At 38.2% G+C, this 23,635-nt stretch overlaps 1 protein-coding gene across 1 annotated transcript; it reads left to right on the top strand.

The window, feature by feature from the left end:
- Window positions 1-4,494: 4,494 nt before the first annotated feature.
- On the top strand, window positions 4,495-19,098 carry RRH (retinal pigment epithelium-derived rhodopsin homolog; the record flags this gene model as incomplete). Its single annotated transcript, XM_082837992.1, has 7 exons — window positions 4,495-4,631; window positions 9,674-9,864; window positions 11,389-11,488; window positions 12,027-12,180; window positions 13,110-13,278; window positions 17,504-17,682; window positions 18,984-19,098. The coding sequence occupies exons 1-7, from the start codon at window positions 4,526-4,528 to the stop codon at window positions 19,096-19,098; spliced, it is 1,014 nt and encodes a 337-aa protein (XP_082694118.1). The 5' UTR covers window positions 4,495-4,525.
- Between the last annotated feature and the right edge of the window lie 4,537 nt (window positions 19,099-23,635).

The following is a 23,635-nucleotide window of genomic DNA, read 5'->3' as shown; positions in this document are numbered from 1 at the left end:
TTTCTGCTCTGATCTTTATGATTTCTTTCCTTCTAACTTTGGGTTTTGTTTCTTCTTCTTTCTCTAGTTCCTTTAGGCATAAGGTTAGATTGTTTATTTGAGATTTTTCTTGTTTCTTGAGGTAGGCTTGTATTGCTGTAAACTTCCCTCTTAGAACGGCTTTTGCTGCATCCCATAGGTTTTGGATCGTCGTGTTTTCATTGTAATCTGTGTCTAGGTGTTTTTTGATTTCCTCTTTGATTTCTTCAGTGATCTCTTGGTTATTTAGTAGCCTATTGTTTAGCCTCCATGTGTTAGTGTTTTTTACATTTTTTTTCCCCGTTATTGATTTCTAATCTCACAGTATTGTGGTCGGAAAAGATACTTGATATGATTTCAGTTTTCTTAAATTTACTGAGGCTTGATTTGTGACCCAAGCTGTGATCTCTCCTGGAGAATGTTCCGTGTGCACTTGAGAAGAAAGTGTAATCTGCTGTTTTCAGATGGAATGTCCTATAAATATCAATTAAATCTCTCTGGTCTGTTGTGTCATTTAAAGCTTCTGTTTCCGTATTTATTTTCATTTTGGATGATTTGTCTGTTGGTGTAAGTGAGGTGTTAAAGTCCCCCACTATTACTGTGTTACTGTCAATTTCCTCTTTTATAGCTGTTAGCAGTTGCCTTATGTATTGAGGTGCTCCTACGTTGGGTGCATATATATTTATAATTGTTATATGTTCTTCTTGGATTGATCCCTTGATCATTATGCAGTGGCCTTCCTTGTCTCTTGTAACATTCTTTATTTTAAAGTCTATTTTAGCTGACATGAGTATTGCTACTGCAGCTTTCTTTTGATTTCCATTTGCATGGAGTATCTTTTTCCACCCCCTCACTTTCAGTCTGTATGTGTCTCTAGGTCTGAAATGGGTCTCTTGAAGACAGCATATATATGGGTCTTGTTTTTGTATCCATTCAGCAAGCCTGTGTCTTTTGGTTGGAGCATTTAATCCATTCACGTTTAAGGTAATTATCAATATGTATGTTCCTATTACCATTTTCTTAATTGTTACGGGTTTGTTTTTGTAGGTCCTTTTCTTCTCTTGTGTTTCTCACTTAGAGAAGTTCCTTTAGCATTTGTAGAGCTGCTTTGTTGCTGCTGAATTCTCTTTGCTTTTGCTTGTCTGTAAAACTTTTGATTTCTCTGTTGAATCTGAATGAGATCCTTGCTTGGTAGAGTAATCTTGATCGTAGGTTCTTCCCTTTCATCACTTTAAATATATCATGCCACTCCCTTCTGGCTTATAGAGTTTCCTCTGAGAAATCAGCTGTTAACCTTATGGGAGTTCCCTTGTATGTTGTTTGTCGTTTTTCCCTTGTTGCTTTCAGTAGTTTTTCTTTGTTTTTGTCAATTTGATTACTCTGTGTCTTGGTGTGTTTCTCCTGTATGGGACTCTGCACCTCCTGGACTTGGGTGGCTATTTCCTCTCCTGTGTTAGGGAATTTTTCAACTATAATCTCTTCAAATATTTTCTCGGGTCCTTTCTCTCTCTCCTTCTTCTGGGACCCCTATAATGCAAATGTTGTTGTGGTTAATCTTGTCCCAGAGGTCTCTTAGGCTGTCTTCATTTCTTCTCATTCTTTTTTCTTTATTCTGTTCTGTGGCAGTGAATTCCACTATTCTGTCTTCTAGGTCACTTATCTGTTGTTTTTTTACTCAATTATTCTGCTATTGATTCCTTCTAGTGTATTTTTCATTTTACTTTTTGTATTGTTCATCTTTGTTTGTTCTTTAATTCTTCTAGGTGTTTGTTCTTTAATTCTTCTAGGTCTTTGTTAAACATTTCTTCCATCTTCTTGATCTTTGCCTCCATTCTTTTTCTGAGGTCCTGGATCATCTTCACTATCATTATTCTGAATTCTTTTTCTGGAAGGTTGCCTATCTCCATTTATTTGTTTTTCGGGGGTTTATCTTGTTCCTTCATCTGGTACAAATTCCTCTGCCTTTTCATTTTGTCTGTCTTTCTGTGAATGTGGTTTCCTTCCACAGGCTGCAGGATTGTAGTTCTTCTTGCTTCTGCTCTCTGCCCTCTGGTGGATGAGGCTACCTAAGAGGCTTGTGCAAGCTTCCTGATGGTAGGGATTGGTGGTGGGTAGAGCTGGGTGTTGCTCTGGTGTGCAGAGCTCAGGAAAACTTTAATCTGCTCCTCTGCTGATGAGTGGGGCTGGGTTCCCTCCCTGTTGGTTGTTTGGCCTGAGGCGACCCAGCACTGGAACCTACCCTGCTCTTTGGTGGGGCTAATGGCGGACTCTGGGAGGGCTCACGCCAAGGAGTACTTCCAGAACTTCAGCTGCCAGTGTCCTTGTCCCCATCATGAGCCACAGCCACCCCCGCCTCTGCAGGAAACACTCCAACACTAGCAGGTAGGTCTGGTTCAGTCTCCACTGGGGTCACTGCTCCTTCCCCTGGGTCCCGATGTGCACATTGTTTTGTGTGTGCCCTTCCAAGAGTGGAGTCTCTGTTTCCCCCAGTCCTGTCGAAGTCCTGCAATCAAATCCTGGTAGCCTTCAGAGCATGATTCTCTTGGAATTTCTCCTCCTGTTGCTGGACCCCCAGGTTGGGAAGCCTGACGTGGGGCTCTGAACCTTCACTCCAGTGGGTGGACTTCTGTGGTATAAGTGTTCCCCAGTTTGTGAGTCACCCACCCAGCAGTTATGGGATTTGATTTGATTGTGATTGTGCCCCTCCTACCGTCTCACTGCGGCTTCTCCTTTGTATTTGGATGTGGGGTATCTTTTTTGATGAGTTCCAGTGTCTTCCTGTCAATGATCGTTCAGCAGTTAGTTGTGATTCCAGTGCTCTCACAAGAGGGTGTGAGCGCGCATCCTTCTACTCCGCCATCTTGAACCAATCTCACCTCTTCAGTTCTTATAAATAGAAAAAATTATTTCTGGAAAGTTTAAATGGGTACTAAAACTAACTAGGCATAATCCATTACAGAAAAGGAAGGGAGTATGAACCAAAGTAAACTCAAAAAATTTTGAGTGAATGGTGAATGCAAAAAAAGAAAAAAAAAAGAAAAGAGACTTAAAACCTAACAACCCATAGATTTTTAACAGGGAGAGGTCATCTTAGGTACTATGTTCATTGCTTTAGGGTCATTTGAAAATATTTTGATATTGGAATACTAAAGAGATTCACTTTCCTAGTATAGATACACTTACAAATATTTCATTACGTTTATAAAAATTTGAGTACTAGTAGCTATGGGATCTGGGACAGATCGACCAACCTGATTTCAACTTCTTCAGTTTATATATGTGTATAACTGAGAATTGAGGCAAAAGGATTATCCAGTCCCTTCTTGCTGTGCCATTCTAAGATTTATAAAATTAAAATAAGTGGGTAAATATAGCCCTCTAGTGGTTCTGTTATATGCTTACACTGTTAACTTTGGTGCATCTAGCATTTCTGTAAAGTTACTGATTTTTAGAAATTCAGTATTGAGAAGAATAGGTATTTTATATTACATGGCATAAAGAATATGAGGAAAAAAGGTATAGGGATATATTATTCTAACAATAAATGTTCATATTAGATTGTTACCCACTTATGTTACCCACTTTTGGAGTTATAACAATATAATCCAGAATATTAGAATTGCCCAGTACTTTACAAGATGAATTATTGAATCTAGATACTTTGCTGGTACATGCTATGATTATTACCAGATTAACTACTTGTGCATATCAAAGCGTAGGGTAAATGAACTGAGGTGAATTGTAAAGTAGATCATGCTATATTCATGCTTTATTGACCTGGAATTTATGGTATGGCTTTCGGGGAAAACAAATTACAGAATGATTTTATATATACATAGCTCCCCATTTTTTGAAAAGAATGAAAAAAAAAGTGGAAGAAACCTCAAACAGTTGTATAAATATATGTTTCTGTAAGCAAAGAAAAGCAGAATATACACCGAACAATATTATTACCATTAGGGGAGTAAAATTTGGAAGAATGGGGGAGATTACTTCTTTACTTATCTCTAATGATTTAAATTCTTATGGAAAAAACAAAAGGAATTGAAATGGAAAACTTGAAAGGGTCAAACAGAAAACAGGGACCTTAATCTGAATAGTTTTAGAGCAGTAAGTCTGGCTCTTAATTTTGAAACTGATTTCCCGCAGAAATCAGTTAGGTCAGGTCCTGATCTGATTTTCTGAGTTTGTTTATTGTTTAAATGGGATGTGTGCACTTGATAATCTCCTTGGATATAAAGCTGATGCCCTAATTGGTTAAAATGTGTGTTGCTCGTTATTTCCATTTATTTTGCTAATAAGCTTTTCCCTTGTTCTGGGAATTAAAAATCCTTTCCTCTTTAGCCCAATTAAATTTGTTAAGGGAGGGCCTCTGTGAAAAGGCCCTTCTTTGAGGTCTTTAAGTGGAAATGATTGGTTCTGAAAATTCTTCCCTAGGTGGCTTTTGAAACATTTCATAGATATTGAAGGCCCATTATGAAGGCTATCTTGATATCTTCCCTCCAAAATGCTAAGGAATAATTTAGGCAACAGTTCAGACTCTAAGAATGAAGACGGCTCGACCTTTTCACAGACTGAACACAATATTGTTGCAGCTTACTTGATTACGGCAGGTATGGATGTTTATTCCATTAATAGTTATTTTGTTTTTGAGTAAGTGAAGAAAAGCAGAGGTTTTCAGCATAAGGTAGTAGAAAAAGCATGGGTTCAGAGATAATGTTTCAAGTTCTATATTGTTGGCCAACCTTGAGAAGTCACTTATCCTTTCTCAGTTGGGGTGCTCATGTGATAAATAAGGATGATAATACTTGCTCTACTTCCTGGCTGTAAAGATCAAAAAGAGAATGTAGGTGAAAATAAATGGAAACATTGTTAATGGTGGTTAATATAACAAGTTATTTTGAATTTTGATAGGCAGTGAGAGCCGTGAAATGGGGCTGAGAAAAGTTTTTTATAAAATGAGTGATTATCCATATGTTTGGTTATTACATTGTCAAATTAAGTTTTTATTGGGGAATAGTGTGCACCATGGCAAAGATGTATTTTTATAGCATTTACTATTCTCATACATACTTTCTGTAGTTTTGTCCTTGGTGGTGGAATCTAGTTAAGATCGAAAGATCCTGGAAAGAAAATTAAAGTCGTAAAAAGAGAGAACAGAGTGTATTGTCACTGAGGACAGAGTTTGTAAATTGAGCTCATTTTCGAATGCTGTATTGGAAAACTGAGCTTTGGTTTTCATTTTTTAGTATCTTTGTAACAGTGAGCAAGTTTTTTGTTCTTCCATTTTCATGTCTGTAAAATGGGGATAAGAATAAGCTACTGTCACAATGATTTTGAAGAGTAAAATTAAATAATGCACAAATATACCTAAGTGATATATACAGTATATGTTGGACAAATGTTTCTTTCTTCCCACATACACACACTCATTGATGCATATATTGGATTAAGATAAAGACTTGTTGGCTGAAAAAAAGGAATGGGGAAATTGACAATAGAAGTTCTCTGATTACCTTTTTTATGTATAGGTTGAATTGTGGTATTAATTTTATGCTTAGCAGTCACTTCATTTTCAACTTTATGCTTAGTAATGAGTTTTAGAAGTAACTGTTTATTATTTTTTGGATTGACTTATGAAAATTTTCAAATATATTCAAAAGTAGAGTAAAAACATAACAAATCCTACTGTACCCAGTTTATTCTTTATAATTGCTTAGTTTCCCCATAATTCAGAGTATTACTTCTGTGGTAGAAAATGTGGTTCCTCAGCCAACTTTTTCATTTGAATACCTCTGTATGATAAGCACTGGATAAGTTCTGTTTTCTTTTTGAATTTTTTTTTGATGTTGCAACAGAAAGGAGAAAACAATATGCTACTTAAAGGGATAAGCTCCTTATCACAATTACATAGAAGTACTTTGTATACAAACTTTTGGTTTAGTTAGTTTTTGGTAGATGACCAAGAAAAGCTATCTCTTTTGATCTGGTTACAAAAGAAGCATGCAAAGAAATTTTCCTGTTAAGAAAATATTCTTGCTGGTTCTTACCCCTGTAACAGTAATAGTAATAGTAATAGTAATCTTACTATGATGACAATGATGACTTCTACTAGAATTACTATTACTACTGCTACTACTACTCCAACCACCACCACCACCACTACTACTACTGCTACCACTACTAATGTTATTATTGGAATACTTGGTATATACCAAGCACTGTTCTAAATATTTACATGTACAGAATAATTCATCCTTATGCTAATTCAGTAAGCAAATTTTATTTTCCCTGTTTACAGTTAAAGAGTCTAAATAACTTTCCCAACACACACATCTACTAAGTAGCTACGCCAGGATTTGAACTCAGGTATTTCGACTCTAGAACCCTCAGGTATAATCACAAGGATCAGTTTTATCAATACTATGAGTACATGTTGTTTGTTTGTGGTTTTAGTAGATGAACTGAAGGGAGCATATCTAGCTTCTTTATACTTTTTTTCAAACGTTTATTGTTCTTTGGGCCCCCCAATCTTTCCCTTTAACAGAACTCACTTAAATGTCCAAATCGAAACCAAAACCGTGAGGAAAAGAATTTAGTCAAAGCATTTATTTCATTTGTTACTTTTACCAAGAGCCTATTTAGATTTTTCATTTTAAATTTAATTTTTAATTTAACATTTCTCTCAGATTGTAGCTCTTACAAACGTTACCAACTTGAGCACTCTCCCTTTCTCCAGTTAATGCTGGGGAGCAAGAGGGCATGGCGAATTAAGGATCTGAAATAGATTCATTACGGGTGACCTGTAGGATGTAGCGTGAGAGGTACTAGGCTGAGAGGATGGCTGTGTACCAGCTAATGAAAGACCTAAGCCGTAAAGGCGATAGGGGAATCACTGAATGACATGATCCAATTTGTATTTTAGAAATGTGCTGTAGTGGTAGCTAAGAGACCAGGTAGGTGGCCCCTGTGTGATTAAGATTTAAAAGACTTCTGAGGAGGAAGTAGTAGCATTGGAGATAGACACATTCAAGAGCTAGAAGTTAGAATTGATGGTTGGATGTGGAGACTGGGGGAGAAGGTGAGGGAGCATCAAAGATGACATCTAGGTTTCTCTTTTGGGCCACTGGATAGATGGTGAAGCTATTCATCAAGATGGGAGCACATCTGGGGAAGAACATGTTTGGGTCAAGAGAGAAAATCTCTGGGTTCCGTTTGAGAGAAGTCCCGTAAAAAGCTGCGCACATGAGTTTGAATTTTATGAGACTGATCTGGAAAGTAACAGCATATAGCCTTGGATCTGTGTGAAATCACTGAGTGTATATTGAATGTGAAAAGAAAGAAGGTCCAGGACAGAAACTTGGACAATGCATATATTTAATAAGGTAGAGATGAAGAAAGAAAGGCCAGGAAGTAGATTAAGAAGGATCTGCCAAAGAGATTGGAGGAGAGCCACAGAAGCCAAGGGGAAATTAACTGAACATAGACCTAACTACTATATGATCTATTGTCTACTCATTAGAAAACACCTACAGATAGGAAATAAAGTAGAGTGCTTGAGACAGCTGCAGAGAAAATAGAAAAAGGGCTAAATTGTTTACCTCATTCTCCCTGTTATATCTAAAACCGCCCCCAAAGCACAATTACTTTATTCTGGTTGCATATTTGGTAGGCAACAATTTACTGCACTGTGTTTTTATCTGACTTAAAAATCATCAAATCTGTAACTAGCCCAGAAAGACTCTTCAATTCACTAAACTTTTTGGAGCTACAATACTAGATGCAAAAATATTGAGCCAAAGAATCATCAAATTTGATATCATTGTGCCTTAATTATGCTTGCAGGAATAATAGACCTTAAGCAATATGAGTTTTAGTTGTCCGTTTATTAAATAAATCTGCTATATATCATATATACAACATAGAAATGATTAGAAGCCTAAAATCTACACAGGAAGACTAGGCATATATGAATTAAGTAATATAACATCACATAAGGTAAAGTATAATATAAACAAGTACTTTGAGAATTTAGAGAAGAGAGGATACTATGCAGAGGACAAGTCTTTGGGGCAGAATTGGCCTTGAACAGAATTTTGAAGGGTAGCATTTGGAAAGGTAGAGGAAAGGAGTAGGGTGTTCCAAGTGGGAGAAATGAAAGTCGAAATTTACCACAAGCCTAGTGCATTTGATAAATAATTAGATGGAGGGCTTGTTTGACAAGTGTGAAAATTTGCTTAGAGAGGGTAAAAACAGATTGAGGCAAAGTGCCTGGAATACCAGGCTGGGACATGTGGACTTTATCACGCAGACGTTGGGGTGTGTTGGAGGTTTTGAGAAGAGCCTTGGTTAATTCTATGTTGTAGAAAGTTTATTCTGCCAGCAGTATGCAGGAGGAAAGAACAGGAATCTGGAAGCTTGGTATAACAGGATTTTGAATGGAAGTTTTGACCAAGGTGCCAAGATATAATAGAAGTTCTTCCTTAGCTGATACATTTGGGTGTTGGTGCTTGGAAACCTTCCCTCTCTCTGGCAATAGCTGGAGCTGATCACCAGAGTTCTCTTCATGATGGTTAACACCACTCTATGCTTTTTGTTCCTTACCCCTCCTTTTCCCCCTAGGAATCTGGTAATAGCTCTAGCCTCTCTCAGCTGTTAGAACCTAATATGGCCCACATCGGGCTTATGGGAAATGTGTGCATCCTTTGTTGCATGTAGGGAGTGTTAAACAGGCTGACATGCACATCCAGTCCACTCAACAATATTTCTTGCTGTAAATGAAAACACTGCCATTCAGATTAAGAAGTTCAGTCATCAGTCTACCTGAATCCCCAATTCTGGGGCACCGACAACATTGAGTTTCTGGACCTGCAGGTCTAGAAGTCAGATCCCAGGCTGTGGAGACTTGACTAGGGTGATATGGCCTGTGAGGCTTCTCAGTGGACCTGAAAGCCAGTCCGACTTCCTCTCTGGATAGCCAAACCTTGCAGTGTGTATTCTTCTATAGGTGTGTGTGTGTGTGTGTGTGTGTGTGTGTGTGTGTGTGTGTATAATGAAGAATTTAGATTTGAACATGTTGAGTTTCAAGTGATATTGAAACAGTCATATGATCTTACATACTGTAGATGCTTAATAAATGTTTAATGGCAATGAATTGTATGAAAAGGGATGCGGGACTGGAGCATATTTCAGGGATGGAAAGTGACAGAAGCACTGTTAGGATAGAATGATAGCTGAGGCTTGAGAAACTATAGAGAAAGGAGAGCCTCAGGCTTCAGGAAGGAGGATGAGAAAATTAAGCTGCCGAAGGAGATTGTGTGATCATATGTATATCCTAAAAATCAGTGGTGGTGGTATCATGACATGCAAGGGAATAACATCAAGGACAGAGTGATCAATAGTGATGACATTAACACCAGTCTTTAGTGCTGGTTTATGCAACTGGTAGATTCTTTGTGCTTTAATTTTTATATTTCTGTTTTACAAAAGGGCTGTGAAGGTATTACAACTAGCTTGAAGAATAGCTGAAGCTCTTCAAATAAACGAACCAAAATGGATTTGCTATATTTTTGAAGGAGCTTAAATATTTAATTTGATTCTACTTTTACACATTCAAATTAAACAAAATGTGTGATTTTTTTGTTTATGTTCTCAGGTATGATAAGTGTTCTCAGCAACATAATAGTTCTTGGCATCTTCATTAAGTACAAGGAGCTTCGGACACCCACAAATGCAATTATCATTAACTTGGCTATTACTGATATAGGGGTCAGTAGCATTGGTTACCCCATGTCTGCTGCTTCAGATCTGCATGGAAGTTGGAAGTTTGGATATGCAGGATGTCAGGTATTGGAGATCTTTAGAATCAAAGCAAAATAAAGTAGATTAAGAAAATGTACATTTAAATGTCTTTAAAAAATCCCAAGGGTTTCAATCAAATAAGATTATGTAGGATAATAGATATGGTGCTCTTAATAAAAATGGCTTCAGGAGTGACTGGGAACTATATTCTTTAATAAGAGAAATGAAATCAGTCACCATCATTATATTTTCAAAATTTCCCCAACTCAAAGGAAAAAACTAAACTAACAAAAAATTAGCAGTCAACTAGAGAAGAAAAGTGAACATTTGCATATTCAAATAAAAACTTGCATATTACAAATTCAAAAAGAAATACTCTGCTTTCATTTGAAACAATAAAATAATGACTGTGTCATAATATCTAAGTAATGTAGTTAAACAACATGTTGCTGATTTTTTTCTATGGAAAGTTCTCCAAGAGAATTGCTGGTGAATATATCTACGATGATTTTTACTGACAAGAAAATAAATTAATATTAATTTGCATTAATGACTTTTGGCTTAATTTTTTAAAACAGTTAGCTATTTTAAGCTCTAAAACTATAGAGAATAAAATGAAAAGTGTAGAGAGTAGGGAATACCCATGTGTGCACCAACCAGTTTTGTCAAACCTTAATGTTTTGCAATATGTGCTTCAGGTTGTTTGGGGTTTTTTAAATTTTTTTCTTTTTCTCTTTGGCTGCCCCGTGTGGCTTGGCTTGTGGGATCTTAGTTCCCCGACCAGGGATGGAACCCAGGCCCCATCAGTGAAAGCACCGAGTCCTAACCACTGGACTGCCAGAGAATTCCCTGTTTCCAATTTTTTTAAACCACAAACAAGGCTTCAATAAATTGTTCTCATACATGTCTTTTTCTGCAATGTGTGAGAGTTTAGATACATTACTAGGAAAGGAATGGTTTGGTTGTAGATAATGTTTATCTTCAGTTTTATCAGATGTGGACAAATTTCTCTCCAAAATGGTTGTGCCAGTTGCTAGAACTTCTGTTACTCCACATTTTCTCCAACACTTGGGGTTGTCAGACTTGGAATTTGTAGCATTTTGATGGATATAAAATAGTATCTTATAATTTGCATTTCTTTCAAGATTTAATGTGATTGTACATCTTATGTCATAAACATGCAGGTTTCCTCTTGTGTTAATAGCCCATTTTTCTGTTTGTCTTTTCAGCCCGTTGAATTGTCTATCTTCTGAGTAGCAGTCTTTTGTTGGTTATATGCATTGCACTTAATTTATGGTTTGTTTTTGCACTCCACAGAGTATGTATAGAAGTTTTACTTTAAGCCTTAACATTTTTAAAAAAGTTTATTTTAATTAATGAAGTCTCAAAACATTTTCTATAAATGCCTTTATTAAACCACTTATAATTTGACAATAGATGATATATTTTAAAATTAGTAAAATAAAAAACTCAGTGTATTTAAAATATATTTTAGCAATGGGATAAAAGTGTAAATGTCTCTTGGGAGGATGTGTAGAATGGTGGAATCTTTCCAATTTTAATCTTCAGATTTATGCTGGATTGAATATCTTTTTTGGAATGGCAAGTATTGGATTGCTCACAGTTGTGGCTGTGGATCGATACCTGACCATCTGCTGTCCTGATGCAGGTACAGCACTTTTCTCAGCTTTCTCAGTGAACCCATTTTTGCCTAAGTACTGCTCGATACACATTCACTTCAAAATGTAAAGGTATGGCTTGCAACACGGTCAGTCATATTTCTCTGATAATCCTTGACTGAAAGTTTCAGTGATTTTCTATTATACCTAGAATAAAACCCAAATTTCATAACACAGCCTCCAAGGTCCCACGCATTCTGGCCCTGGGCTACCTTTCCAGTGTGTTCTGGGGTCCTCTCACTTTGGGATACTAGCCAAACCCTTTCCCACTTTGGGGTCTTTGTAAATGCTATTTCCCTAGTGTTTCTCCATTTCTATCCTCTGACTGATCATTTTATCATTCAGGTTTCAGCTTAAATGTCATTTTTTTTTTCAGAATGTGAATTCATGTAGATAGGCTTTGTGTGAACTAAAGTGCTCTGTGAAGAATCTATTTGATGACAACTTTGAATAATCAGTTAAAACAAAATGAAGATATGAATCACATCATTGGGAAATGACTTTGATGTTCCATATGTTTGTTAATAGGAAGAAGAATGACCACCAACACTTACATCAGCATGATTCTGGGGGCCTGGTTCAATGGACTCTTTTGGGCTTTGATGCCTATTGTTGGGTGGGCTAGTTATGCCCCAGATCCTACTGGGGCCACCTGTACCATAAACTGGCGGAAAAATGATGTGTAAGAGACATGTTTACACTTTATAATCAAATGCTTCTAGTGTAGACATTTTCTCACCATTTCAAATTTAAGGTCAGATCAAATGTTTCTCATGCAGAGATGACAAAGATCTTCCTTGGTATAGATGATATGATTGATTACAGCAGAGATGAATTGAGAAAAGTGAATTATGCTTATTTTCAAGGAAAGGCCATCCAGCTCCCCTTGTCCCCTGCTCTGTTCCTTCCTCTATCTTCTGGCAGCAAAGGCAAAACAGAGAATCCTTCCAATATCCGCACCTTAGAGGTAGGACCTGACGGGGAAAAGGAGTGTTAGTGGAGCTAGACAGTGTGCAGATCTGGCAAAAGTCCAGGCTTTCTTTTCTAGATGATCTGGTAATAAAGCATCTCCTGAGAATTATGCAGCAAAAGCACAGTCACTGCAAGGATTTGCTTGCTCATCAGTGATGCTTTCCTGTATTTACCAGGGAAAAGGGGGTAATTTAGTTTATTAAAGGAAATGAAAGATTATGAAGAAAAGCAAATAGAAAATTTCTAACTCTCAAACTAAATCTAAAACTTTTTAGATTTAGTGCAAGGTCAAAAAATAAATATTTTAGGCTCTACAGGCAAGACTGTCTCCATTGCAACTATTCAACTCTGCCTGTGATAGCAGCCCTAGACTGTATGTGATGAATGTGGTTCCAATAAAATTTTATTTACAAAGACAGGCGACAGGCTGGATTTGGCCCACAGGTCATAGTTTGCCAACCCCTAGTCCAAATGAACTCAAAGTCAAATGCACTTCCTAAGCTATTTAATAATATAATGACTGCTGGACAGTGCCAGTATTATTTCTGATAATTATCCTGTTTCCCTTACTCTATTTAGTATATTAAATGAGTAGTGATTTAATGTCATGATTTAATTATTTCCTTTTCTTACTTTCAGATCTTTTGTTTCTTACACCATGATGGTTGTTGCGATAAATTTTATTGTGCCCTTGATAATGATGTTTTACTGCTATTACCATGTCACTCGATCCATTAAACATCATGCTACTAGTAACTGCACTGAGTATCTCAACAGAGATTGGTCAGATCAGGTAGATGTAACGAAGGTAAGACATTAAAATCCTTAAAAAGGTTTTGTAATCAAACTTTTACATGGACATGGTTCCTTGGCCCCTGCAGTCACCTCTCCCCAACTCCCGATTCTTACTCTCTGGCTCTTTTTTCTGGTGTTGGCCTCCGTATTTCTAAATGATGTGCTTATCTGCTGTTTTGGATATTTTTTTTATTTTTAAAATAAATTTATTTATTTATTTATTTTTGGCTGCGTTGGGTCTTTGTTGCTGCACGTGGGCTTTCTCTAGTTGTGGCAAGCAGGGGCTACTCTTCATTGCGTTGCACGGGCTCCTTATTGCAGTGGCTTCTCTTGTTGCGAGGCATGAGCTCTAGGCGTGCGGGCTCAGTAGTTGCGGCGCACGGGCCTAGTTGCTCCATGGCGTGTGGGATCTTCCCGGACCAGGGCTCGAACCCATGTCCCCTGCATTGGCAGATGGATTCTTAACCACTGCGCCACCAGGGGAGCCCTGTTTTAGGTATTTTTCTTTGCCGTTACTTCTTGATTTCCTACTATAGACAAAGAAAATTTTTCTTATACCACCAACCTTTCCTACTCCTCCCCACCAGCGTTTATCTCTCATCTTATCAGTAAAATGTTAATATTTGGTTAGATGAAGAGCCAATTTTACATTATTGTGATTATCTAAATTTTACTTATTGAAAATCTCTGTAAGACTCTGATTTATATTTCTTTTTTTATACAACTTTTTCCCCTTTGGAGTTAACAATTCATTCCTTTTCTCTTTCTCTTCCTCCGTTCATCTCTCTCCCCTTCTCTCCTCTCCCTCTCTCTCTCTCTCTGTAGCTTTGTTTGCTGACTCTTCTGTGTACCTGTCACTAATTCATCTCTAAACTCTCCACCAGAGGCTTCAGTCTCCTCTTAGTATTTTCAAATACATCAGAGACTAGGTCGACTTTATCCTTTTCTTGGCGCTACCCTCCTGACACCCGCCAGATCTCTTGCCCTAGTCTACACTGGCTGTTCTTTAGGATGACCACCTAGGAAGCCAGCATCCCCACATCTCCTTTGTCACCAGCTGGGAATGCCTTTGGCCTATCTCATAGGTCAGATCACCCGTTTTCTAAATTGTATGTCTTCCCTTTTTTTTTTGGTTAACTCCTTCACATTTGGTGTAACACATCTCTAATAGAGTCTTGAGAAGGTCACAAGGAAGTCAAATGTTTAAGATTTTGCATGCCTGAAAATGTCTTAATTCTACAATTATGTTTGACCGATTGTTTGCTTGGTACGGAATTCTAAGTAGAAAAATGACTTTCAAAGAATTTTGAAGACATTACTCTATGTAGTCTCTCGGCTTCAGGTGTCACTATTGAGAAGGCTGACAGCATTCCGGTGATCTGCGTTCTCTCTGGAAGCTTGTGATTTTCTCTGTGTCTCCAGTTTTCTGAAATGTCACGCCGATATGCCTTGGTGTGGCTCTTTATTCACCCACGTGCTGGGTACTGGGTGAATGCTTTCTATGTCGAGACTCAGGTCTTCCCTTCTGGGAGTTTCCTTGTATTATTTCTCTGGTGAGTTTCACCTCCCATTTTGTTTTCTCTGTTCTCTTTTTCTGGAACTCTTTTTTTTTTTTTTTTTTGCGGTACGCGGGCCTCTCACTGTTGTGGCCTCTCCCGTGGCGGAGCACAGGCTCCGGACGCGCAGGCTCAGCGGCCATGGCTCACGGGCCCAGCCGCTCCGCGGCATGTGGGATCTTCCCAGACCGGGCACGAACCCGCGTCCCCTGCATCGGCAGGCAGACTCTCAACCACTGCGCCACCAGGGAAGCCCTGGAACTCTTTTTATTTGAGTATTTAATCTCCTGGATTTATCTTTTAATTTTCTTAAATATTCTCTCCTGCATTATTTCTGTTTTTTGTTTTGTTTTTATTTATTTATTTTTGGCTGTGTTGGGTCTTCATTGCTGAGCGTGGGCTTTCTCTAGTTGCGGTGAGCAGGGGTTACTCTTTGTTGTGGTGTGCGGGCTTCTCATTGCAGTGGCTTCTCTTGTTGCGGAGCACGGGCCCTAGGTGTGCGGGCTTCAGTAGTTGTGGTGCACGGGCTAAGTTGCTCTGCGGTATGTGGGATCTTCCCAGAGCAGGGCTCGAACCCATGTCCCGTGCATTGGCAGGCGGATTCTTAACTGCTGCACCACCAGGGAAGTCCCCTGTTTGTTTGTTTTTGTTTCTACTTTCTTCTTTTTTTGAAATTTTTTTTTGATGTGGACCATTTTTGAAGTCTTTATTGAATTTGTTACAATATTCCTTCTGTTTTATGTTTTGGTTTTTTGGCTGGGAGGCCTGTGGGATCTTAGCTCACCAAATAGTGATCGAACCCACACCCCCTGCATTAGAAGGCGAAGTCTTAACCACTGGACCGCCAGGGAAGTCCCTGTTTCTACTTTCTGAGAGATTTCCGCAACCATGTCCAGGACTGGGATTGGGTGAGGAGAGTGAGGCTCAAGCCTGGGGTGCAAAATTTAAGCAGGCGCCAAAAGGCTCAGTAATCAAAAAATCAAGTAGTTAGTGCAGTATTTTAAAAGATCAAAATTTATGGAGAAAGTCCACATTGAACAAAATATAAAATATTAAATAAAGACAGGATCTGACCCTGCACTTGCACAGTTCACCTTATTTACCTCACCCTTACCCTAGCTGACCATACATTTCAACCTTCCTGTTGCATTTTTAAAATTCTGCTTTCACTTTTATAGATGAGATGGTAGCATTATTTTATACTCTGTACTTCTTTTTGATAGTGTCCTCTTCTTGTTTAATGCATGTGTATCTTCTCTCATTTCTGTGATGATATTGTGTATATATTTACATTTTCCTTCTGTTCATCACATATTTTTTTTCCCCCGAGTTCCTGCACTGTTTTGGTCTCTGCCTGTCAGTTTGTGTGTTTCCTCAATGTCTGGTGATCAGTGACTGTCCCTGCATATTTAAGAGTGATGCGCTAAAAAGTTGATTGTGAGCTCTCGCTGTGCTCTTTCACTGGGATATGTCTTTGGAGAGGGGGGTTTCTAATGATCTGTACCTCTGGGTATTTTCTTCTGGGCTGGTCAGTTTCCAAGGCAAGAAGATTCTTTCGCCTTTCTGGGTAGGAGATAAAAGTCTGTGTACCCACATTCTCATGGCTCAGTGCAGGGAAGGGACAGCGTGCAGCCCCCCTCTTTTCAGGACAGTACGCCAGCTCTCAGCTGAGCCCGGTGTCCCCCAGTCTCAAGTTTCCCTGCTTTACCCTCTCTTACACTGACCTTTGGGGTTCTTCTGGGGAGAGGGGGCTGTTTCCTAGCTGAACAGAGAGGGGATTCAGAAGTCTAACTGCTTTTTGCAGATTTTAATGAGTTTTTGTGTTTTAGGTTCCAAGTGCAGCCCCACATTCAGAACTGTCATCTCCAATTCCTGAGGCTTTCTGTAGTTCTGTGGAGTGGATTCACCTGTACCTGATTTTCCCTCATTCCTGGCTCTTTAAAATTAAAAAAAAAATTTTTTTAAATCATTCTCAAGTCTGATAAGTAATATGCCACTTGTCTAATGGTTATTCAATTTTAACTTTTACAGAGCTGTCTAATCTGTGGTTCTCAGACCTTATGTGTTTATGTCTTTTTAAACCTTTTCTGTCTTTTTAGTGGGCAATCAGGAGGGAGCAATATAATTATAATTTTTCATTCAAACAAAATATAAGGATAGCTCCTTTACAAAATTATCTGCACTGTACGTATTATATGTGATTTATTATATACCAAGCTCAAATGGCCTGTATGAGAATTCACTGAACTCAATAGAGGACTTTTTTTTTTTTCACATTGAGTTTAGAGAGTTAGAAAGTTGTTTTTTAGATTAGCAGATGAGAGTGAGGAAAAGAAAGCGCAACACCAGCAGTCCCTAGCACAGTTACTCCAAGTGGGCCAGGAGTGGGTCCTTCTGCCTGTCATCCAGGCCAGCTTTTGTATTCTCCCCAGCTCACCAAAAGAAAGTGGGCATTCTTTACATTCGTGCACCAGTCTGTCCATTTCACAAGCTCTTGTTATCATAGATGACCTCAGGCACATTAGTAAAGTATGAGGGGAAAAATTCAGTTTTTCCTCTGTGTCTTCAAAAACATAAATTTATTCAAGTTCCAATCCAGATAATTTTTCATGCAGTTTAAGGTATATTTGTTATTTTGATATTTTAGATATTGGGTTTGGCGAATATTGATTTCTTTTACAGATGTCTGTGATAATGATACTCATGTTTCTGGTGGCGTGGTCCCCTTATTCCATCGTGTGCTTATGGGCTTCTTTTGGTGACCCGAAGAAGATTCCTCCCTCAGTGGCCATCCTAGCTCCACTGTTTGCAAAATCTTCTACATTCTACAATCCCTGTATTTATGTGATTGCTAATAAAAAGTAAGTTATGTCTAAAATGGTTCTCAACTAAAAAAAGTATACAGAAAGAATGTTAAAAAGGCAATGGATAATGTTCTAAAACTTTTGGGAAGGTAAGTGACAGAAACTCACTTCAGATGAATGTAAAAGTTATTTGGTTCATGCAACTTGAGAAGCATTTAGGACCTTAAATGTCTAGGGCTCCAGTTCTGTGACAGGCTCTTCCTACACAGAGGCGAGATAATCACGGGTAACTCAAGACCCAAGTTCCACAAGCTAAGCATCCCCAAATGTGAATTTCGTCTCACATGGCTTTCTGGCAGAAGTGGCCCTGGATGGTCAATGGTGAGCTCAGCTTGGATCACATGGTTACCCCATTTAAAATACATGGAATTGGTTTTGCAAAGAAGAGAGTAGTTCTATTACTGGAAAATGGACAGAGCAAGGCCAGTTGGACTCCCTAAGTGGGTAGCATAGTTGTATATTTACTAGGAGGAAGACATATCATTCAAACGCAAGGAAAAATTCAGTGCTAACATAAAGGGCTTCAGGAGTGTGTAGTCACTCAGAATAGTTGAGAATCTTCCCCTTCCCCCCTTTGTTGAGCCTCTGAGCAAGGATTTCTTTCCTGCCTCGTCAGTGAAGCTTACACTGCTTCATTTCCTGTTACTGCTTAAAGATGTAACAGTAGATGAACCAATCTACAGTAGATTGGGATGAACCAATCTACTGTGCTTAAATATTTGACCAGAAAAATCTCAGTAGAGGTGAAGTAATTTGATCCTGGAATGCCAGTGCTGCTTCTATTACACTTATGTATTTATGCACATGTTAGGAAAGCAACTTTAGCCACAGATATATGAAGAAACATAAAAACTTTTAAGAAGCAGACTGCATAAGAAGCATAAAGAACACATTTTAAATTCAGAGTCTCTTGGTAGTTCTTTAGGAAAGGTCAGGCATTCTCAAGCTCCTCTTAATTGAAACTGGCCTTTGCTCAGAAGAACAAATGCATGAAACACACATCCTTAGTTCAAGTAATTAATTCCTTGCAAATGACGTTAGATGCACCCTCTTAGACATAATTAGTGGTTTTTATTAAGTGTCTTCAATGTTAATAGTCAGTGGTGCACAAGTGGTCTTTAACTGTGTCATACGCTTGATACATTGACCAAGGGTCTCAACAGCAGATGTTAAAGCTGGAAGCAGAAATTTATCTGGAGATGCCAGTTGGTAGTAGTGGCATCATAGCCATGTTTGAGAGTACTCTAAAAGTGCCAGGTCCTCATGGGTAATGCCAGATTTTCCCTTTTTTATTGTAGGTTCCGGAGGGCAATGCTTGCCATGTTCAAATGTCAGACTCATCAAGCAATGCCCGTGGAGAGTATCTTACCAATGGATGTACCCCAAAACCCACTGACTTCTGGAAAAGTCTGAAATAAGAGGAAAGCACACATTATCAAAACATTTGCTTTTTTTTTTCAATGATTTAATTTCACTTAAAATCTGAGCCCATTTCAATCAAATGCAGACATAGAGGATTGTCCTAATAGATTGTAGATTTCTCACGTGTAGTTTATACGTTCTTCTGTTGGTGCACTGGCCACTGTAGGGAATGTTTCATTGTTTCCTTATATGTAAACTTATTGCTTATCTCCTTTGGTGAATAGAGGCACATGAGATTAAGGCCTCTTCTCTTTCTCCCTATCATGGCATGTATTACGCTGTACCTGGTACCTTGCCTGGTCCCTCCGTTAGATCAGAAACAACTGCTATTTTAATATTAGAATAAATTATTAATAATAAGTAATAGTCTTTAATAAATAATTACTGAAATGAGTTGTTGGATGTTCCCAGCTAGAATGGAAAACATTTTTAGCACTTCACAATTTAAAAAATTTAATGCAATTATTTATTAAGTCTATTTAATAAAAATGATCAAATGACTATTAAGCACTATTGCTTTTAAATCACATCAGTCAATGCACATATATATTTTATATAGCAGTTTATAATCTGTGTATACTATTATGTGTTCTGCATTTTTAATTACTGTTTTCATGTGTATGTATTTCCATATATTTGGCACTAGAATTAAGTTTAATCAGAGTGAGGGTTTTTGTATGTTTGTGTTTTTTTCCTATCTTTTGTTTTATTGATGAAAAAATTAATAGTCAGTGTAAGAAAGAAATGGAAAAATTTACTTGACTCAACCTCAAGATTATATCCCAAGAACAGTCTTTAAGAAAGCTCTGAGGACTGTTCCAAAGAGGTAAGGTGGGAGGCCAGTATATAGTGCAATCAAGTACACATCTCGGTAGAAGGTTACTGCTATAGCAAGGAATAGATATCTTAGTTAATGTTTTTAGTGCTTTTCTAAGTTTGGGAAGATGCAAAAAACTGGGTTCATAAAATTTTCTCCTGAAAATATCTAACTATGAGGGCTGGTTCAGCTAGTTTTCCCAGAGAACAAAGTGCCTCATCTTGATCTTCACCCTGAATTCCTTTCAGGGTGTATTGTAGGTCCATGACTGCAGTGCCTAATGACTTGATTCTTGTAGAACTGGATAGTGGGCAATATCTTTATTTTATAATCCCCTCCTTTTTGGTCATGATTTTGACCAAGGTTTGAGAGGCGTTTTGTGACCAATTTGTCCCACAGTGCTAGGAATGCTCATTCCCAGTTCAAGCGAGGATTTTGTTGATAGGCCACTCAGTGTGCTGTTACTGGACTAGGCCCTGTTAGCAGTAGCCAAAGCCTCTGGACCGCCTGTCTTACTAGTCTGCTATGGTCCAGGAACTGATTCCTTCTTGTTGCCTCTTTCCATATCTAGAGTTACACTATTACAGTCATTGATCTTATTGTAGAACTATATATTTGGTCAGTTGTTTTAAGTTGTCTAGTCATAATTATTTTTATCAGAGGTTCAGTCACACATTTAGTAATGCAAGAAACAATAATCTTATAAAATAGGCTGAATAATGAAAGGATGCTTAACATCACTAATCATTAGAGAAATGCAAATCAAAACTACAATGAGGTATCACCTCGCACCAGTCAGAATGGCCATCATCAAAATATGTACAAACAATAAATGCTGGAGAGGGTGTGGAGAAAAGGGAACCCTCATGCACTGTTGGTGGGAATATTAATTGATACAGCCACTATGGAGAACCGTATGGAGGTTCCTTAAAAAACTAAAAATAGTGTGATGAATTGGGAGATTGGGATTGACATATATACACTAATATGTATAAAATGGATAACTAATAAGAACCTGCTGTATAAAAAGTAAATAAAGTAAAATTCAAAAATTCAAAACAAAAACTAAAAATAGAACTACCATACGACCCAGCCATCCCACTACTGGGCATATACACTGAGAAAACCATAATTCAAAAAGAGTCATGTACCACAATGTTCATTGCAGCACTATTTACAATAGCTAGGACATGGAAGCAACCTAAGTGTCCATCGACAGATGAATGGATAAAGAAGATGTGGCACATACATACAATGGAATATTACTCAGCCATAAAAAGAAACGAAATTGAGTTATTTGTAGTGAGGTGGATGGACCTAGAGTCTGTCATACAGAGTGAAGTAAGTCAGAAAGAGAAAAACAAATACCATATGCTAACACATATATATGGAATCTAAAAAAAAATATAAGGTTCTGAAGAACGTAGGGGCAGGACAGGAATAAAGATGCAGACGTAGAGAATGGAATTGAGGACATGGGGAGGGGGAAGTGTAAGCTGGGACGAAGTGAGAGAGTGGCATGGACATATATCCACTACCAAACGTAAGGTAGATAGCTAGTGGGAAGCAGCCTCCTAGCACAGGGAGATCAGCTCGGTGCTTTGTGACCACCTAGAGGGGTGGGATAGGGAGGGTGGGAGGGAGATGCAAGAGGGAAGGGATATGGGGATATAAGTATACGTATAGCTGATTCACTTTGTTATACAGCAGAAACTAGCACAACAATGTAAAGCAATTATACTCCAATAAAGATGGTAAAAAAATAGGCTGAATATAAGTAATATAGCTAGTAACATTAATAAGGTCATAAGTAAGTATTTAAGCTAAGAACTTCTACTAGGTGCAACCCAGTGTATCCCCAGGTCACCTGACCCAGTCTGTTCTGTACTAATCGTGGACCAATAGTGGACATTTAAATTGCTTCCAATTCTTAGGTTTATGGATGAACCACTGGGAATATTTTAGTACAAATACTTTTTTTTGGAGGGTGGGATTATTCTGTTTGAGTGTTTCCTCAGGCTAGAATTACTAGATAAAAATATAGAAACAGTATTATTGTTGCTAGCTTACTCTCTGGAAGGATTGAACTAATTTGCACTGCCACTGTCAGTGAATGAGTTCACTTTCCCCATCATATTCCTGCTAATAGTGCTGTATCAATTTTTTTAAACTATAAGCTATATATTATAACAAATTCATTTTATTTCATATTTCCTTAACTGCTAGTGAGGCTGTGTATCTTTGCATATTGTATTTTCTTATCTTTATTTTATTTTTTAAATTTGTCTCTTTAGCACCTTTGGCTGCATATAAAGGAAAATAAGGGCATTAGTCCTATATATATACAACTGTCTCTATATATTTGGAATTGTAAACTGCCCTAATAATCTCCTAATTTATTTCCCCATCCTCTGCCTTTCTCCACTGCAATCAATGCATCACGTTTATAACTAGAATAACTTTTTAAAAATAAAGTTCCAATCTTCCAAATCTTCAGCTCAAAAAATCTTCAGTCACCTGCCAAGTAAGTATAAATCTGTCAGTTGGACCTTCATGACTCTCTTCAACATGGTCCCACAGGGACTTTTCAGGCTTTTGTCTTTCCCCTTGGCCAAATTAAATGTTTAGTGTTCCCAGAGAGCTCTGAGTGCCTTTGTGCCGCTAGCTCTTTGCTCGTCCTATCCTCTGTAGCTGAGCCATTTACAGAGAAAGCACAACGAGGGTCTGAGCCCAAAGCCACAGAACCAGTATATGGCAGGGGCAATATATGTAATATTGTTTAGCAATTGTTTCAGAGTTCCAATTTGCGAAGGCTTGGACTCATTTCCAGCAATAATCAAGGGACAACTTTGCTTCAAGCATAAAGGACTTGAACATTGTAATTATATTTTAATACCACATTAGTCAATTAATTTGCGTATATGAAAAGACTGGGAAGACCCAGCTTTGGTTATGTATCTCCCTCTAACTTCTTAGTTATTAACTTCTGATGTTTTATCTTTAAGCAGTTTTTCTATACTCTTTAACATATTTTGCGTCTATGTAGATCATAACATTCATGAAATTAATAATTCAGAAACCATTTTGGTCATTTGGTGATCAGAGCTCTATCCACCTCTCTGCCATTCCTTTCTCCTCCCCTGCTTGCAAATGCACTTAGGGACACTACCAATCAACTGTGTCTCCATGCTGGGAAACCTTGGGGTTGCTTTTAAATCCCATCTTCCCTTTCATCCCTTCATCTAATCAGGCATTTTCCCCTCCTAGGCATTTCCGGAGGTTGCATTATCTTAGCTATGACCAACAGGGCAGTCCAGGTTGCAGGCTTGTGGCTGCTCACCTAGACTATAACCACAGCCTCCCTCCCTCCTTGCTTTGCTCTATTTAAGCCTTTCCTCCACACAGATACCAGAGAAATCTATCTAAAATGGTAGTGTGCTGTGCCACTCCCTGGCTTAACGTTTACTGCTGCCTGTTGCCTACCGGCTGAGTGCAGGCTCCTTGACAGGGCATCTGAGACCTTCTTTCATGACTTCATCTTTGCCCACTTCTCCAGCTTTATCTCCTCCCCTCTTTTTAAACCTCCTGCCTCAAGTCATATGCTGGAACAACCTGAAATGCTTGTATTTCTCTAAGGACCACATGCTGTTTATTGCTTCCATCCCTTTGTTCCTTTTGTTATTCTCCTTGCAATGCCTCTTTCCTGATTTT

This window comes from Leucopleurus acutus (genome assembly GCF_964270905.1).
Source record: "Leucopleurus acutus genome assembly, chromosome: 4".
Lineage (NCBI taxonomy): Eukaryota > Metazoa > Chordata > Mammalia > Artiodactyla > Delphinidae > Leucopleurus > Leucopleurus acutus.
The sequence above is the reverse complement of the archived record's forward strand: the minus strand, read 5'-3'. Positions and strand labels throughout refer to the sequence as shown.